At 37.0% G+C, this 20,770-nt stretch overlaps 1 protein-coding gene across 1 annotated transcript in view; it reads left to right on the forward strand.

Annotated features, from left to right (window-relative positions):
- Window positions 1-20,770, forward strand: part of RNF217 (ring finger protein 217) — a 49,776-nt gene that overhangs the window by 19,844 nt on the left and 9,162 nt on the right. The window contains exons 2-5 of the mRNA XM_072408850.1: window positions 11,561-11,794; window positions 14,122-14,286; window positions 18,442-18,643; window positions 19,551-19,622. Of these exons, the coding sequence (XP_072264951.1) occupies window positions 11,561-11,794; window positions 14,122-14,286; window positions 18,442-18,643; window positions 19,551-19,622 (673 nt within the window). The remainder of the gene's footprint in view (window positions 1-11,560; window positions 11,795-14,121; window positions 14,287-18,441; window positions 18,644-19,550; window positions 19,623-20,770) is intronic.

Genomic DNA, 20,770 nt, shown 5'->3' on the forward strand with positions numbered 1-20,770 from the left:
CATCTTTAAAAAATGCTGCTAAGCAACTGCAGGCCTTTAGAAATGCATTCACCTTTTTACAGCATAACTTGGGCGTAGTAGTCACTGCGCCTTTATTGTATGGACAAGCTGTGTGTTAATATAGAACTTTTTTTAATGTGTCTGGAGTGAGGTAAACTGGGTCATTGTCTCCCCAGGCATTATTTCAGTTTCTTTATTAATAGGTTTAACCAATATTAGATTAATAGTACATGCAGCTGCCACCCTAGTATGCACTTAATTGAATTTGTTGTTCATTTCCTTAAAGTAGAACTAAAGTTTCACTTTTTAAAAAATCCATGATCCGGTGGGTCATTATTGCAGAAAGGGACAGGCGATGTCCCTTCTGCAATAATCTCTCCTCCCTGATCTCTGTTGTCTTGTATTGCTCCATCATTGATACCATCACCTGAGTTCAGTGGCTTCAGCAATCTTTGTCATAAAAAAAAAAAACCCTGCCTGTCTGAATTCATTAGGCAGTCTGCAGAAGCCAGTTAGGCCATAATCTTCTCTACAGAACAACTAAAATCTGTTGACACTGGTGAATCTAACATTTAGGAATCAGGTATGCACCCCCCTGGTCTGGCAATATTTTATTGTGTTGTAAATATTCAGTACAACTTGTGAGCAAATATATCTCATAGGTCAGAATTGTCATGGAAATTCAGATTTTATTGGATCCTATCTGTCATAAAACACAGCCTGCCGTTTTGTTAATAACCGGTGGAGTTTTAAGGCAGGAATGTTTAGCTTTGCTTATATTGCAATTGAAGAAACAACACAGAACTGACTTATTCTAGAACGTCTTCTTCATAGGGAAGATTGTGACCTTTCCCTTCACATGACTCCTCAGGACAGGTGGCATACACTCATATTGCTTCCTTATACCATATGCTATAGCTCAGCTCACACTACACACGTCTCAAATGAATATCCACCAGAAACACGAGACTTTATGTAGTAACAATGGACTGGTGACATAAATAGTTGGTGTTCTTTTCTTTCTAAATACAAGTCACAGTTGTTACAGACATATTATCTGTATGTATGTGCAACGACCTAATTATGTGCTTAGATGTCCATTCACTGTTCAAAGGAACACCATCAATGGGACAATTTTGTTTTCATATCACTCACATACACATATATATATATATATATATATATATATATATATATATATGTATGTATATATGTGTGTGTGTGTGTGTGTGTGTAATATTATGTAGTGTGTGAAAAAAAAAACTGACCAAATCTGTGTATATACACAGTTATATATAGCTAGCTAGCGTGTGACAGGTGATTGATGTGCTCTGTTCATCCTTTACTACGTTTTCTTACCTGGAAAGATTAAGAAACTCCTTAGAGCTTTAAATACCCAGGTAGTCACAACATCACAATTTATACACTATTACTGTGATCTAAAAATGTAGTGTATCTCTGTTACCTGGAAATATACAATGTGGTAATGTGTTGCTAAGTTTATAATGATGATTGAGAGTCAAATCCTGTTCTGTGGCTTGAAAAAAAAAGTAATGACGTATATCCATACTTTTTTTTAGTCATTTATTGTGTGATTTTCCTCTTAATTTACTTTTACATTTTAATTCTACTTAACGTGTGTGTGTGTGTGTGTGTTAAAAATCTTTGCAAATAACATGATGATGTTTTGTCATATTTACCTGTTTTTTAATGTATAGTTTTGTTACAGAAACCCTTGAGCGTGGATGCTTTCCTATACCTAAAGTTTTTATGGGTCACTTTAGGGGTTGTATGAAGTGTTAGGGTTGTGTCTGGGAGATGGATAAAGTAGATTTGAACCTTCACGTAATGATTTATAGTTATTATTAATAATATATTTTATATTTTTTATCCTTTGTTCCATATCAACACCTCTAATCTACAGCAGGCTATTAATAGCCAATTCCTTTCTGCATGAGTTCACTTCAGCAACTGCTCCCGACAAATGTAGGAGCACGGCTACAGAACAAAGTGCGGTCAGAGTATGACAAAAAAGCTCCTTTTATGGCAGGATTCCTAGATTTATTATTTTAATGAAAGTTAGAAGCGGTTGAAAAACAATGTTCAAATATCAGTAAAACACAATGCTCAGGTTAAAGTATAAGGCGGGGATTTCATTTAGCTCAGTGACCGCAATATCTTGATGGAAAAGCCTAATCCACATTGTTATATGAAATACAGAGCTACAAGAAGATCTCCCAGCTCAGCGGTCGCCAACCAGTGGTCTGCAAGAAAATTTTGGATTTTGAGTGACACACGGCTCCCTGTGCATGCACGGTCCGGATACCGTGGATTTAGTGGTCCCTGAGGTCCTAAAGGTTGGCAAACACTGGCCTAACTAATATCCTAGACTGGCCATTGTTAACCAGGGTTTTTTCAGAAGTTGCCAGAGGTTGCTTGATCTATAGCTGATTGACCTCCCATAAGATGATGCCTCCATATTTCTGGGGACAACACTTAAAGATCCAGCTGGATGAAACCATGGACCATTTTAGCTGTGTGTAAAGTTGGCATTCTGACATCTAATGTATGGGGGGTATGCTTTCCAATGCAAACAGCATTTTACCCATTGATTTATTATAGCAGGGGTTACTTGACACCTGAAAATTATTTTAGGGGCCTCAGTGAGTACCTAAGTTTTGGTTATGTATAATAATTCAGAGCAATTTTTGTTATTTTGTGTATGATTGATGAATGCTTTACTTATTCTCTTTATATTACAAAAAAAAAAAACTTGGATACTATTAATAATTTGTTTACATGTTACATCTAAATTAGCTGTTCTTCAGAAATAGGCCCTATATAATTTGTTGCGTGGAGTTTGGGTGGCTGGTGGAAAACCTTTATGAGATAATTGGCTCCTTTCTATGCATTTGCTACTGTGAATAAATGTAATTTTCTGTGTTCTGGTGCTTCCTGTGAGCATGACTCAGACGAAGAGGACTATTTAATGGCTCATAGTTAAACATGTGAACATCACTATTAGCAATTAACGTCAGCCGAGTAGTTGTTAAGACCTCTTGCATAAAAAAAGTATTACGGCTGTCATCTCCCCAGGGTAACCCTGCATGAGAATACATCTAATTGGCAGTCGGAGAAAGTGACCCACTGCCTTATTAATAAATTCTTTGCAGATTCCCCTGGCTGAGCTTCAGACTTTTTTCTTTAAGTGTCCATAGACTAGTGTATTCACATCGCCACAGAATCCCAACATGAGAAAACATTTTAGATTTCCAGGGCTTGTTGGTCTAACACTTCACTGAAAGGCTTATAAGATTATGTGCATTCAGCATTCATAATATATAATGGTCTGTTACCCACTCCCATCCCAGAAATATTCAGGCTTCATTTAGAAATTCAGGCTATCCAGCTGCTACTAATTTTCTGCAGGCAAAAAAGAGCAGGACTATGCCATACTGTGCAAGCTGCAATTTCTCATATTCTTCATCAAATCATAGATTGTTTTTAAGATGAAGGCAAATATACGTTGACTTGGTTTGTGTATGTGTGTGTATGTATATGTATGTATATGTGTGTGTGTGTGTGTGTGTATATATATATATATATATATATANATCAAATCATAGATTGTTTTTAAGATGAAGGCAAATATACGTTGACTTGGTTTGTGTATGTGTGTGTATGTATATGTATGTATATGTGTGTGTATATATATATATATATATATATATATATATATATATATATGTGTGTGTGTGTTTTTAAGATGAAGGCAAATATACGTTGACTTGGTTTGTGTGTGTGTGTGTGTGTGTAAATATATATATATATATATATATTTTTATTGTATTCTAAAGAAATGTAAGCACCTAAACCTACTATCTACTTTTTCAAGAACCTGTAGAGCAGAAATGGAATGAGAGGATAAGAAGTAGTGAAGGAATCAGTCATTTCATGTGTCAACAAGAAGCATTCTTTTACGAAGAGTAGAAAAAAGAATAATGGAAATAAACTTATCGCTGCTGCTATTCCTTTTTACTGCTCAATTACAGTCCATAATGGGTCCAGAATGACCTGGGTTCAGAGGACATGGGTTTAATAAAAAAAATGATATTATATTGAGGCCATCTAGTGACTATGATGTGACTGCGCATGCACAGCTCAGCTTTGTCTCCAGAAACCTGGAGTGATCAGGCAGGTAAGACATTATTACAGAGGGACATTGTCTATCCCTTTCTGAAATAATGATCTGCCTGATCATTCATTTGTAAAAATGGAACTTTATTGGACTATTCATTTTTATTTTATTTTTGGCTGTAGTTCAGCTTTAAACTAAAGGATGAAATATACTTGTAGACTTTATCTAGTCATTCCGATCCATTCTGATAAAGCTTTGTGCAAATCTACCACAGATTGCTATAAAAAAATTTAATTTTATTGAATCACTGTTCAATTATTGGATGTCAGACGTTACGTTTTCTTTCCATTTTATGTTGTCGTTTCTTTGTGTATTTCTAAAATTGACCCTAATGCTAAAAGTCCATTAGCTTATGTGTAAACTGATGCATATTTATGTAAGTGCTTTTCCACTCTGTGCAATTATACTGCATCCCTGTACTTCTGTAAGGTTAAATTTAGAAGGCACACAGTATGTATATGTTTTCTCAGTGTTAGAATGTCTTATTTCAGTTATATGGGCTTGCACAGTATATGAAAATAGGCATCTGATGCAAGGATTTTGAGCAATACAATGATGTCCTTTCCAATAACGGCAACCCTTGGAACACTTTGTTGTGAGAATGTCTTAATAGAGTGTTTAATAAGACATATAAACTGGTGGCTGCTTCTAGATTGACTCTGCAGATTCATTCCAGCATTAAGCTACAGACACACGGCAGATTTTTATCGCCCGATAATCGGCATCGGCCAATTATCGGGCGAAAATCTTCCGTGTGTACAGTCGGTGTCGTCCATCGTCCGGACGACCGACCTGCCGGATCCACGGACGATGGACGACAGCCGATCGTAATGAAAGGGAAGGGGAGAGCGCGCAGCAGGGTGCCGCTCCGTCGCTCTCCCCCTCCCCTCTCCATAGAGCATGAACGGTGCTGTATGTACAGCATCGTTCATGCAACTTGCAGCCCCTTGTCGTTGGAAAGGATCGTGAAAGATCCTTTCCAACAACAAAAATTGCAAGTGTGTACGCAGCTTTACTCTTGTAGCTGTTTGGTTGTCACATTAAGGCTGAAGACAGCAACTGTACTGGATAAGATCATATTGTGACGCCATGTAGTCTACAGCAGAACACAGGAGTGAGGGCGATAAGGGTGAAAATTCTGTTTATTCACTTATTGGTGGGTCAGTTTTGGATGTATAGAAAAGTCCTTAAAAAAATAGTATATAGAAGACTCAGCAGGAGTAACCATTGTGATAGTTTGCTATTGTTTATAATGTATATATTACATGCAATGGCTTTACTATTTTCTGATTGACCTCCTTAAACAAGTTTGTAGATAGTGAGTGCTGGCTTTTTATTTAATTAACTAGTGTGTTGCAGTAATGTTTAAAAGTCCCCGGTCCTGTCGGCATTCTGGAGAGTCAGGCCGCTGTTCCTACACAGCACAGATCTGTAGCAGGCCAACATATCCTCTGACCAGTGATCAAAAAAGTTCTACCTATTCACTGCTCAGGAAAAAGACCTGAAGGATGGTTTACAAAAAGCCCTCAATGTGGCATGATCACTTCAAAACTTTGAAGGTGGTTACAGAACTGGACTTTATTATATTTAAATTAACACAAGAACCATTTTAGGAAATTCCTAGGTGTTACATGTGTTATCCTCTTTTATGTTAGGGGTTTCATAGATAAAGTTGCAGTGTGGTGGCACCCAATCTATTCCTATATATAAGTGGTGCTCAGAAGTTGATCACACATGAGGTCCTCTATTTTAACCTTTGCAATCCTCTACAAACTGCAGAACCAAAAAATGCATTAGAACTCTTCCACTTTTGGAATTTGCATTTTCTGTATGTTTTATATTCATTATACATTGCAGCTGTATGTTTCTGTTTGCATACCCATAAAGTGTAACTTTTAGCTAGGGTGTATTTATGACCCCCAGTATCTTATACCCAATGTACAGGAAGAAGCCACAAAGTTTCCATGTAATGGACTCTTGCCAGGAGGTTTCATAGCAGTAATTAATGATTGGTTTCATTAAACCCACCTGTCTACACAAGTTGGCTGTCACTGCTATGCTGAGAGAGATTAAAAGCTTGTAATAGCTTGTTTTTAGACAGCTCTCTTGTTACCTGGAGTACATCTAAAATGTCCAGCCTGTAACAAAAGCTGTGCTAATTATTATTTTATGAGACTTTCAGAAATGCTTTGATCTTCCCTTGATACCACATGTAAATGCGGCATTTAATATGAAAAGTGTAAGATTTTTGCCATGCTAAAATATTTCATTACTCGTTTTAGTTTACTCGGTCTGCTTTCTTTATAACAACCACAGTTATTTTGGTAAAGAATTGACCTGATATTTACAAGATGTATATGTGTACTGTAGTAGTAGTCCATTCTTCATTATACCAGAAAGCTAATAATTTCTGCAGAAGTTTGATTGCTCGCAGGTAATTGTGACCCATTTCCAAAAATCATATCTAAAACCTACAGTCTGTTAATGAATATTATGAATAATGATCATTATTATTATTACTACACAGTAATTATATAGTGCCGACATATTACACAATGCTGTACAAAGTCCATAGTCATGTCACTAGCTGTTCCTCAAAGGGGCTCACAATCCAATGTCCCTACCATAGCCATATCTCTTTACCACAGTCTAAAGGTGCGTACACACTTCCAATTTTTATCGTTCCAATCGAACGACGAACGATCGATTGGGCAAAAAAATTGTTCGTAAAAAAGTAACCAACGACGCCGAAGAACGAGGAAAGTTGTTGGAAACGAATGACCGGACCGGCGGATCGGATTGGACGACGATCGTTGAACATCGTTCGTGTGTACGGTCGTTCGTTGATCGTCCATGTTCAGAGCATGCGTGATGAACGAACGTCCGTTCACTTTCCTGTCGTGCACATAGTTCCTCTATCGCTCAAACAATCGTATCTATTGTGTGTACAATATCTACGAACGATCGTGTCGTTACCTCTATGTGCAGGATCGGTGCTATACGATCGTTCGTGTATATCGTGCAGGAACGTTCGTCGTTCGTTTTCCGACGATAATAATTGGAAGTGTGTACCTAGCTTAAGGTAGTTTCAAGGGTTCCCTCATGTTAAAAAGGTGTGTGTGTGTGTGTGTGTGTGTGTGTGTGTGTGTGTGTGTGTGTGTATATTTACAGGGTTCTCCCCAGGCTCTTTTATCTGGGCGCACCACCCGGCACTTTTTAGCACCCACCCGGCTGTTTTTGGGTGGTTACTGAAGCATTTGCTCACAATACAGGTGCTGCCACCCAGCTTGAAAAAATGTCTGGGTTGAGCACTGATATATATATATATATATATATATATATATATATATATATATATATATATATATATTTATATATTTAGACCCCCTTTCAACTGTAAGGTTTTAACTATCGGGACATAAAAAAAACAACAAAGCAAATTCACCATATAAATAATGTCAATATGGGAAAGCCATGTGTGGAAAAAACTATGTTCACCTTATGATTCAAGAGCATGTTAAACCACCTATAACAACTATACCCTAAATTAATTGTTTTATCTATGAATCCATCAGTCTCTCACATCATTGGGAGGAATTCTTCTTCACCACATTGCTCCAGTACATTAAGGTCTCTGGGTATTGTATATGTACAGCTTTCCTAAGCTCCCACTACAGCATTTCTATTGGATTTAGGTCATTCCAACACATTTTTCATTTTGTAGATCTGCTGGTGTGATTGGGATCATTTTCCTGTTGCATGACCCAGTTTCAGGCAATATTTACGTGTCACACAGATGGCCTCACATATGACTGTAGAATACTTTGGTGTACAAAGGTGTTAATGGTCAACTCAGTCAATGCAAGATGGCCAGGTACTGTGGCTGCTAAACAAGCCTAAATCACCACCTTTGAATGTGAACGTCTCACAGTGCACGAAAAGATGGGAAAAAAAACTTGTTAGTAGCAATTGTATGAATGTTACCATTTCTATTCAAGAAAAGACATTATTTCTAGTACATACAGGTTTTTCAATAGAGTCATCTTCTGTAACACAAATCATTCGCTTTTAATGCTGGGGTATGACTTGCACTTACATCCTATAGAAGCAATGACACATACTGGATTGTATGCATTATTATGACTCTTTAACTGAATATGTATTCTTGTTCATTGGATTGCTTTGTCTAGCTGGTACTGATTCCTTTTTGTGCATTTGCATCTAATGTAATTATGAATGACTAAAGAATGACTTAGCTTTTAAACCTCCATGTCAGGTTGTGCAGAGGACAATACTTCAGGTTAAAACATTAGACATACTCATTATGTCAATATAACATGAGATAAACAGATTAAAGCAGGACATCAGTGGGTCATGAGTTACCTGCCTAGGCCCACACCAGTTCTTACTGGGCTATGTCATGCAAAACAACAACACTCAACGTTGATGAGTTTTGACCTTTGTAAAAATCCACCGTTAAATGTGTCACAAAACATTAAACGCTTTCAAGGCCTTTTTTGTTTTTTTTACATATAAGCAACCCACAGTAGTTATTTTTATAATAAAGCTTTGTTATATTAGTAGCATCTATATGGTCCCATTGGCTGCTGTATATTCAAATTTCCTGTTAGAAGGTAAGAACAATGCATGTGGTGTTTTGTGGCTGTGTTTTCTGCTCATCTATGACTACACTTCTCTGTAGCAGTTGTGGTATACTAACCACAGTCAAACACCTAGTGTTGCTAAACAAGTGTTGATTTCTCAAAGAAAACAAATATTGATGTATATATGCAGTCATTGTATGCATTGGCATGCTGATGTGATGTGTAGTCTGTAGCAGTAATGAGCAGAGGGTGGCTACATCCAGAATACATTAGGATCAAGGGGGCATGGTGTAGCCACCCTTCCACAGGAAGTGGCTATCACTGATTTTATGATAAAAGGTAATGTGAATGGAAATTCTGTTTAATTTACTTTTAGTACTTTACTTGTATAAACTTACCATGTATTTCCTATTTTATAGTTTTGTTGGGTATAACATGTTTTGTTTTTCCTAGAGAACCTTGTCGGTTGTTCACAACTTTTTTGGCAAGCCCCTGTGACTTTGCCAGATTATACTGTTGGATATTAATATGTTTCTCTATACTACTCGCTCTTCTCTTTGCTGGAGACTTGCTGGGAAGGAAATCTCTCCTCGGCACAGGTACAGAGCAACAAAGGCATGATAAGTCAGTAATAGGGGCAGATGAGCTGCTGGAAGAATCTTTAGTATTGATGACCGGTCCTTCTTACTGCCTTTCTTGTCTCTACCTAATGATAATCAGTTCTTCTTAAAGGAAAATGCTAAACTTGTTTGGACAATTGTAATTGGACATAATTTGGCCTAGCCAGCTTCTGAGCCTGCTTGTTCATATTTTAATGTGATCAGCGGCCATTTGTCCAAAAAGCTGAAGGGATTTTTTTATGGATGATTTGGTATATTGTTTATTCAAACATTAAAAATGCCCACTTTAATACAATGCATGTTAAGGTGTCAAAGTTTGAATGGTTTCTGAAGCTGAGGTGGACACAACAAATACATTTTTCTGGCTTACTAGGTTGAGCATTGGCTTATTTGCAGATTTTCATTCCTACTTCATAAATAGAAAAAACTATGAACATGTTATGTTTATGTCAAAGTTCTTGTTAGGATAGTGTAGGAGTGACATGACTTGCAAACTAGATTCCACCCAAACAATGATTATGAAAATAATATTGTAATGTTAACATCATATAGATGTTTGCATTTACCAGATAACAGGAATTTGACATGACATAAGATCTGCATACTTGTGCAGTCCTCTGTTATATAACATTATTGTAATGTGTTTTAAGGATTAGAGGAGTAGTCATCTATCTGTAGCTTTACTAAGTATTAATAAATGAAACATTACATTACTTTATGCCTGGCAATTATTGGTGAATGCTTGTAAAATTACTGTAGTACGTTTCGGCTTCTTCTATGCAAAAGATATTATTAAATCTTCAGATCTAAATGTAGCATAGTAGGTGTTCACATGTCTGATTATATCATATATCCCAAGGGGATTATTTCCCATTTCGGGATAATGGGAGGTTCTGGGATAATGGCAGTTCTTTATGTTCATTTAGAATATGAATGTTTTTATGGTTATGTAAAAGAATGTTACCCCTTTCATTTAAAGGTTTTAGACCCTTCTTGCTGTATTTGTACTTTTTAGATATAGTCATGCAATATGACTAGTTTTTCATTCTGAGATGGTACAGCCTGAAGTGCTTTTTATACAAAAACACCTTAACTGTAAAATAATAAAATACCTGTTTTTATTAAAGGCTGCTATATGTAGCCCTAAATGTTATACTTCATATAATTGATAAACAAATCCCACTGTAAGTCTTTGCTTTGTTCCCAGGACCCCAGCCTGTCATGTATAGCATTGTCAAATGTACAACCATGATGAGCACTAAACATACTGACTTTGACTCTTTGTGAGATCTTAATTTTACCAGTTCAGGCAGGGTTTTTAATCTGATAAGAAATCTTTCATGAGATGTTGGAATGACCTTTACTGTTGGTTTGTAAACACATCATAAAACTGTTTTACAGTTTACATATTTCTGTGTTAACCCAAACTTTGGGTCCTAGGGCTGTCCTTGAGAAAATATTGCAACCAATAATGATGTACACTCGCCCACTGAAACCATTTAATAGTTGTTGCTACCTTACAAAATTTTGACACTGAAGGGTATTACTAGGGGGTCACCATAATCTACAGCATGGTGCTATTCTCTTAAAGTAGAACTGAACCCTGCTATACTTACCTGTCCCCATTTCATCGCAGAGCGCCGCCATCTTCTTCCTTCTTCTCTTCCTAAATATTTTTTTGTTGCTGTCTTTTTTTTTTTCCTGTCAGCAATTTTTTGTTACATTCTGACACCAGAATGTCTGTGAGGGTAAATTATCAAATGAGATGCAAATAGCAATAAAAAGGTAACAACAATCCCAACACTTCTCTTCTGTACAAACCTTGAAGACTCTGCCAACTACATAGGTACTATAGCCTGGCCTCGAAAAAAGGGGAAAGTTTGCTACCATTTTGTCTAGCTTTGATATAGAAGTGATCGTTTGTGATATTATGGAACTCCAAGAGTTCATAGTCTACTCCCTGCCCCCAACTTGTGATTGGACAGGGACTGAGCATTAGTAGCCTAATGTGTGTACCTGTCACTCTTTTCTCCTGTATGTATTACGGGGGTTGTCTTAGTTGCCCTCTCTCCCAGTTGAAATTTTGTTTCGTGTTTTTTATTTATTCAACTCATTTTTATTTATTTATTTATTTACAGGTGCAACTTGGACAAGTGGAGATTAAATGCCCCATAACTGAGTGCAATAAACATCTGGATGAATCCACTGTCCTATACAGCCTGCCACATGACGACATCATCAAGTACAAGTACTTCCTGGAACTTAGCCGTATTGACTCCAGCACCAAGCCCTGCCCGCAGTGCAAGCACTTTACGACCTTCAAAAGGAAGAGTCACATTCCAACTCCGACCAAATCCGAGAACAAGTTCAAAGTGAGCATGTGTAGCCAATGACACTCAGATTAGTGATCCTAAAAGTAGGCCATGGATTACTGTGGAATTAACAGCTATTTAATTTTAGTGGAAGTGGCTTGGAAATGAACGAAAAATGTTTAATTACAGGCTAAATGGTTGTGAACAGGTTTGAACGCCATCTGTCTACCTAGTTACATCATGGCTTCAGTTTATTTTGTATAGGATTTATCATCATAAAGCATAAATCAACTTTCTATTTAAAAAATGCATCCATTCTGAGAGCAGATGTCATCTTAAAGAAAGGTAATAGCTTATAAAGGGGGGTGGGGAGCACACGACAGATCTGACTCTGGGAGAGAAGTCACTATGTGATATTTACAAAATCATAAATGCCACTATCAGACATCATCAGTTTGGCTTCTGCAGCCACAATGATTTCTAAATGAACAGAGCTGATTTTGGATTTTGTTTTCTGTAGACCCAAACTGAACGCATTCCCTGTAGGATTATGAAGGGATCATACTAATTTTTAGCATAACAACCTATTGACATAACTCCAGCATGTTGTAAGGTTTAGGTATGTAGAGCAGTTACATAACCCAGTAAATGGACAGAATAAATTAGATAATTAGATGTAACTCAAACTTTGTATATTGATTGTGGTTATTACAGGGCTTTATTTCCTTACAAGAACATATCTTTACAATGATTCATTGGTTGGAATAATTCTTATAACAGGGAATTATTATTAGCAATATATTTATATAGTTCTGACATATTGCTCAGGGTCACAGTCATGCAATTAACTGTCTTTGCTATAGTCTAATGCCAATTTTGGGGATAATTTAATTAAACTATTAATATGTTTTTGGGATGTTGGACAAACTAGGGTGCCTGTTGAAAATACACAAACATGGGGAGAACATGCAAACTCCATGAAGATAGTGTAATGGTCAAGATTTAAAGCAGGCAATTTGGGGCAAGAGTGCTAGATACCAAGTCAGCTATGGAATACTATGTTAAAGTCATGACTGAAGCAAACATTTAAAAAACCTCTTCCTTGCTCATTCTCTTGTGTAATTTGTTCTTCCTTTACAACACTTGCGCAAGTAATGCCGGGAATTGTAGTAGCGGCATCACTGGCGTCTATAGACCAGCTGCCTCTCTGCCTATGTGTGGCCCCGCATTGAAGTGTTATTGTAGTAGCGGTGGTATTTCAGTAAAGAGGGAGTTCCAGCCACTCATAACATTAAGCCGTGCATTGGACTGTTTTCTTGACGCAGGGATTTGTAGTAGCGGTTTTATTTCAGTTTCAAGTTTGGCCCGTGACTTTGTTTGTTTTTAATTTTGGCCCACTGTGTATTTGAGTTTGACACCCCTGCTTTAAAACTAGATGTATGCTGCTCTGTGGGCTCAAAGCTCTGAGACCCTGCTGTTACTGATGGCTTTGGGTCTCTACTAATAAATGGAAACCAGTAAGCATGGTTTCTGATCATGTAATTGCCTTGTCCCCTGAAAAATAATCATGTGTCTCGAGTTATCAACAAAGCCATAACCGCTGAAACAGTATTTATTACTTCATCTCTTAAAGCTTTACTATGAGCATACCTGTATCAAGGGGCTGCAAATGGTTCTAAGCCTAATAATGGGTCTGTTTGTTTTTTTTAAATGAGGCACCAGGCAGTTTTGAAAAGCACTAACTCCAAATCCTTCACAGTCCTTGTCACATGTTCCCTTATTTCATGTGAATTTTATTCATTTTATAACTTCTATTAATGTTAGTTTTGTTGATAACTGTTTTGAATGTTAATAGTGCCTTAGGTTTATACTCGAGTTAATGTATTTTCCCTTTTTTTAGGTAATTGTAAGCACTCCAGTTTATACTTTAAATTGAGTAAATACAATGTTATTGTAATACTTTTCAGATAGGCCAGATCAAAGTCTCAACATTAGATCCTTTGAGCATGGTATTTTTTTAATTTGTGAAAGATACTGAAACATGGCCACCTTCTACTACTACTTCCATTGATCTTTTTCTTCTTGTTGATTTATGGATAGTAATCTAATAATTTGTATGTAGGCAATTATGGTCTAAATAAACATCACACCTATAGGGGAACTATTCTTTTCTTTTTGTATCTATTCTATCTTGGCATGTGTTTAGAAAATAGAACATTAAACAGTGGAATAAAGTCTTTGTGTCCGCAATCACCCTCTGTAGGACAATTAGTGATATGACTATGAGTTCTGTAAAGTGCCCCTAATATTTTATTAAAAATATTTATCCCTCTTATATGGTATCTTTGCTTAAATTTACATTTTTTTGCTTTTCTGTCTTGATTTAGGTTCAGTGCCCGTCTTGCCAATTTGTATGGTGTTTTAAGTGCCATTCTCCCTGGCATGAAGGCGTTAATTGTAGAGAGTACAAAAAAGGGGACAAACTATTACGTCACTGGGCCAATGAGATTGAACATGGGCAAAGAAATGCCCAAAAATGTCCTCGATGTAAGGTGAGTCATTACATGTTTAGGTAGTTCATGTATGTAAGTAAACTAGGATTGTAGTGAATCACATGGAACTTGCAGTGCTTTTTTAGTTCCTTACCAAAGGAACACACTGCTTGGGGTTTCAAAGGCATTTGACTAATAGAGCTCTCTGGAAAACGTTGGGAGCTTTGGTGATAAACCCTTTGTTTTACTCTACTGATGTGTCCCACAAAAGGGGATTTCAGCTTTCCCTTTTTATATGCATTCAGACTTTTCATCAGATGTGAATTGTTAGTCATTTTCCTCCTCCTCATGTATAAAATGCCTAGTCTCCTGATTTAGACTTTAAATAAGTAGCATTGTAACAGCTACAGGCGCATAAATAGCGTCTTGCAACACTAGATTCCTATCAAAGCCACTTAACAGCTTCACTAGAGTAACCTTTCTGGAGCCAGTCTTCCAAGGACAAATAAAATGTTAGGTGGCTCCCCCACCTACTAGATTGTAAGCGGGGCAGGGTTCTCTCCTCCTGTATTAGTCTGTCCTTTGCAACCCCTGTTTATTGTACAGCGCTGCGTAATATGTTGGCGCTATATAAATCCTGTTTATTAATAATAATAATTTGTATTATTTTGCCAGAGGCCATCACTTTAGGGATTTTTCCAACGTTTCTACAAAGTGAAATGTTTATACGTGACCCAGAATGCCATGCACTTTGCTCTCTCCTGGTGCTTACTTGTTGTTGGTCAGTGATTTAGGCAGTACTGAAGCCAGAAAAGTAGCATTGTCAAAACAACAACAAGAATGAGAATAATTCAGTAGTTATAATTGGTAATTGGTTATTGGTCCCTTGAATGTTCTTCTAAAGCAGTCATACCGAAAGGCAGCTCTGAATTTTGAACCCCATCATCCTTTTTTGGCAAGTAGCCAGGCTTGTAGGGTAAAAGTGACACTAATTAAGCATATTTAGTTAAGATTGTTTAACTCTTGTGAATCTAAGATGTGCTAGTAGACTATTGGGAATAGGAGCGTGTACGTTGAAACAACCAACTTTTTCTTTTTAATGCACATATTCCTTTGGGATTTCAGGAAAGAAGAACACAAGCAGTCCTTAACAGGGTGCTATCTTGTGCACTGCTATGTATAGACTTAGTGTTATCATACTTGCTGGGATTCTCCGCTGGGTCAGCATGTTAACATTTTAGGACTCTTAAGAATAGAGTTACCTTGACTTCCTAGATGTCCGTTTCCTCTCATATGAGCATCTGTCAGCGGATTGCTCTTTTAATGCAGATATGTCACAACATTCCATGTCTGAATCCTTTCAGCTGCTCTTGTGTAACAGGGTGAAGGTGATAGGTGAGCCGCTCTCTCTCTGTTCTGCTTTGTCCGCTCGATTGCTTTGGATCTGTATTTACACTCAACGTCACTCTTGCATTAATAATTTACATTGCTTTTCAGCAAAAGGCTGCTTTGTAAGCAGAGTTTATTAAACGGGAACAATATTTCTTTCCAAAAAGCCCACAAGTAGTTATCTGCTTTCTAAAAAAGGATAAGAAGTGTTTTCTACCACAACACTAAACTAATCTATTGTACACGTTGCCCTTTTGTGACCTTCTAACCATCCCTTCCTCCACAATCTACAGCAGGTCTGTCTACTGTGGTTTTATTTTTCCCCTCTGTGCCCTCCTTATGTGATCTATTTATTGAAGGACAGGACTGACAACTGCTTTGCCTTTGAGATAGAGGCTTTTGTTTTAGCAACACCTTTGAGTTTAGACAGAAGTTTACAGTATCACAATGCCTTAGGCAAAAAACAAAAAAAACCCTTGAGGTCCATCTGATCAGAGCAGGTGGGGAATCCTTAGTAATGAATCCGACTCCAGAGCAGTCCTGATCAGATGGTGAAATAGTAAACACCCTTTTTTATTGATTGCTACCAATGTTTGCTGGGAGGCGTTCTGTGTCTAGATACAACACAAGGTGATCGTCGTGTGTTTTCTACAACTTTGTTATGAAGTATTCCAATATGTGAGCAGACCAATATTTTTAATCATTGGCCGCTTAACAAATCATATTTCATTTTTTAATTTAGAAAGTTACCCATTCAGGTTAAACATTCTCACCAGTCTTTAAAAATAAATGTAAAAAAAAATACACCATTTTAGGACATTTCAGTGCACTAACACTGCTCAGAAGATTGACTTCTATGTTAATATGTGTTATGAATGAATATGTGTTATTCGTTTTGTTGTAAGCTATACCACAACTGCATTTAGTTCTGTTTTTATGCATGGGGGGGCAGAATAAATGATAATGCACCCTAACACATATATGCTGAGGATGACTATATATACCTATGATGTGTTAAAATTCAGGCAATGGATTCAGCAAAAAAAGACAGACTTAATAGCGTATAAATGGCATGGTAGAGATCCAGGTTCATGGACTGGTAGATGAATTAGGAACCATGTAAAAAGACAGTCAGCATTTAATCATTTTTTGGGGGCCGGTAGTCGCTAAAAATACAGCTGCCTGTCTTGGAAAATGGATTCCTTATTCCTGGGCTACATGAACCAATATTGTATTCGCTTGATCATGTGCCAGTCATTTTTCCCTGTCACCTTCACAAATGTAATCCGGATTAGCAGAAGGATTACAGCAGTGGGTGGGATAAGCAGTAGGAAAATGGAATACCCTGTATTGTGGCACAGTTGGGGATTGAGAAGAGATCAAGTATTTGGGAAGGATGATTACACGTTCTGTATTGTATGGTTTATCAACTGTTTCCTTCACATTCAAATAACTACTTGCAGTGTTTCTGAAATTCACACATTTTAAAATTGTATATTCATATATATATATATATATATATATATATATATATATATATATATATATGAATTTGTCCTAATATTATCAGTTGCAGTACATATATATAAACTGTGTTACCAGCCAACATATTTTATGTTCTGCTCGATTTTCCAATATGTGGCCAGCAAACTTGTAGATCAAAAAAGTATTGTAGTGCATGTTATGAAAGCATGTGGCCTGTTGCTGATCTTTTCTGTGGAGGAAAGGAAGCAAAGCTTTCCCCACACATTCTCCCTGTTTATTCACTCCCTCCGTTCCATTCTGATATTGAAGGGTTCTTTACAGACAAACATTTTTTCCTTGGCTCCCTTTCTCACTGTAGTCTTTGGTAGAAGGGGTGCCATTCTCTCTTTGTAGCTAAATGTGTGATGTCTCATCTGATCCCATCCTGGATGCTTATGAAGGGCTTATATACACCAGCTGCATACACAAATTATTTTCAGTCACATTCAGACATTTATCTCTAAAGAATCTCCCCCTCCACCCAGCAACTGGCACTTTTTCTCCAAATTAGACAAAACTTTGATTATAGAACAAGATCCTAATTACCTCTATTTCTTTTAAACACTAAATTCAGAATTATGGTGCACCATACCATGATATTTTGCACAATTGTGAAAGGTACCATAATGCAGGTTTAAATGGACTCGCATTATTTGTTGTTTTATTTTTTCTCATGTGCACCATAAGTCAGTTCAACAGATCTATTATGCTTTGTGGTGTATAATGAATGGAATAACAACACATCACGATCTGTTTTTACCTGGAGTAACAACATTGCACAGATCTAAGTCTGTACTTAAGTGCTTCATGTAAGTAAAATAAATGGCATGCCTAAAAGTAAATGACTATTTGCAAAAAGATGGTTAGAGCAGCCTCTACATTTTGTCTTGAAAGTGTAGGGTTCTTGTAAATATCTCTAAGTATGTGTAAATCATAGGAGTTATGTACTGAAGCTCATAAAAACAGTATTTTTTAAAGCCAAGTGTAAAATATCAATTATAGCATAAAAAAATGAAATCTTAACTAAAGCTAAAGCACCCTCTTCTGGCTGGTCTGTACAATGCAGATTTGGCAAATCAGAGACATTACTACAGATCACACTGATGAAGACCTTCAAATAATAAAATAAGCAAAAATGTTTGGCTTCTAGCTCAAAGTAAAGATTTTAGCTGTGTATAGTTGGCATGGAGTCACTATCTGTGGCAGCCCCACAAAAAAAAAAAAAAAATGTTTTGTAGGACTTAGTTCCAGTTTAATGGAATATCTGTTATATGTTAATAATGTGATTTTTTTTTTTCCCAGGTCCACATTCAGAGAACAGAAGGCTGTGATCATATGACATGTTCCCAGTGTAACACTAATTTCTGCTACCGTTGCGGGGAGCGATATCGTCAGTTGCGCTTCTTTGGTGACCATACGTCAAACCTCAGTGTATTTGGATGCAAATACCGCTACCTCCCCGAGAGACCGCACCTAAGGAGATTAGTGCGAGGCTCTGTTTGTGGTGAGTAACTGCAATGCCCTTTTAAATTGTATTACAGCATGGTGGTTATTTCAAGCTCCCTGAAGCCGCACATCTAGCCATTTGCTGACATTATCACCTATAATATAAGAGCAATGACCACCACTGGTGCTGTATCTTGGATACACAGGAGAGCTTTGTATGGTAAATTTTTCTCTGTATGAGAACATATAGATTTAGGTGGTTCAGCTTCAAAGCATAGTATTCACAGCACCCCAGTAACTTTGGCTGAACCAGGAATACATAATTTCCTCTGTTTTGTTCATTCTATCTATCAAATGCCTGATTAATAAATATGGTTGGGCATCTTTTTTTTTTTTCTTTTAAATACTACCTTGGCAAATGTTGAGTTTAATTTCTTTACAGGATGCCACTTTAAAACAGTCATTTATAAATCAGCATTTAAAGTGAATTCATCATTCACAAGGACATTCTCTGTCTCCTTGTGACTTATTCATGTAACAACGTGGACAGGTTCCTATCACAAAGATTTTCTCATATTGCTCTGGTTTGTAACAGAGAACAGAGAGAAGCCCCCATAGAGTCATTATGCCTGTGTGGCTATACAATGATATCTGTTTCTTTAAGGAGATAAAGCTGCAAGTAAAATTCTTTTACTTCACCAATGGAACTGCAGGTATGACTGACCCATGTCATATAAAAAAAAAAGATCACAAACAAAACACTTAAAAAGGAAATATCTCTAGAGGGTTTACAGCTTTTATGAACACAGTTGTAAATGCATGCAGTAATATAGTAAAGTCTTGTGGCAGCTGATCCTGGACTTCTTGGTTCCTAGGTTGGAGAAAGGCAATATTAGTGCACTGGGATATGTTAACAATCACATAATGCTTTGGGCAGGATTAAAATTACTGTTCTTGTTTTTCAGCCGGCAAGTTACTCATTACACCCTTGCTCCTAGTCCTAGGTTTGGCTTTGGGAGCCATTGCAGTTGTAGTAGGTAAGAATGCATGATATGCACCATGTAGAGTAAGAAATACATACTAGAAGTCTGTTCCTTGTGATATAATTACATGCCTGTGGTCTTTCATTATCACAAGAGTCCATTGTGCATGTGCATATGTAAGAAATTCATACCATCTAACCAATCATTTACTTGAACCTTCTGCTATATTTGTTCATTATACCTAATATTTGTATGGTCATCTTTTTAAAAGCTCAGCATATTTAAAATATATTTTCTGTAATCTGAGAATTGTCTATTTTTAGCTTTGTGCACACTGGCAGCTGAAGCCCTTGGTCAGGCTGCTGTTTCTGGATATACTCTGAACCAAACCCCCATGTGCATGCTAATGGTGATTGTATGTTTCTGAAGCATCTTGGCATGAACAATTGGATGGCAGTTCAAAACAATCTTCATTAAATATTTAAATCTATTTCACAACATTGTCTTGTATCAGAGTGATCTGTGTTTCCAGAATCCATGTTGCTGTTGGCAATGCAAATGCTGACTTTGGATCTTTAGCTCAGAGGAACTGTAGCAACCAGTTGGCAAATTCTTGACTATACAGTTAATCTCGTACTTGTGAGAACAAGCGGCTATTTCTGCAGTGATCATAAAAAAGGCCAATTCTACACTGTTATTATAACTTTTTAAGGTATTTTTTTTCACATTATGGTGAACTTTGCAATTGGTCAGAACTGGGAAATCTGGATGAAAATGTCACCACTGTCAATGGGACATTTAATTTACCTTGGCATCTTGGGTGAATATGACTTCTCCCTACACATAGAATTTTTTACTTACCTCTATAGGACTGATGAAAACCATATAATTACTGCGGGTACCTAATCATCCTATTGAGCTTTAAGTTTCAATTTGATAAATACGTTGCAGATGCATGAAACAAAAGATGTCCTACAGTCACTGTCATCTGTCACTACAGCTTGAGTAGAAAAGCCTTCCCTTACAAAAAAGGCTGCAGACTGGGATCCATGCTATGTTAAGGGAAAAATTTGCCTTTTTAGTCAGAACTACAGTTCTGTGACAAGCAAAGTTACTCTCCTTGCTGACTGGAGAGCTCTGTCTCCGAATCAGCAGGAAGACATGTTGGACCTCTGGAAAGAAATCATTGTTTCTTCACATAG

Source organism: Pyxicephalus adspersus, chromosome 4 (assembly GCF_032062135.1).
Source record: "Pyxicephalus adspersus chromosome 4, UCB_Pads_2.0, whole genome shotgun sequence".
In the NCBI taxonomy this organism is placed as follows: domain Eukaryota; kingdom Metazoa; phylum Chordata; class Amphibia; order Anura; family Pyxicephalidae; genus Pyxicephalus; species Pyxicephalus adspersus.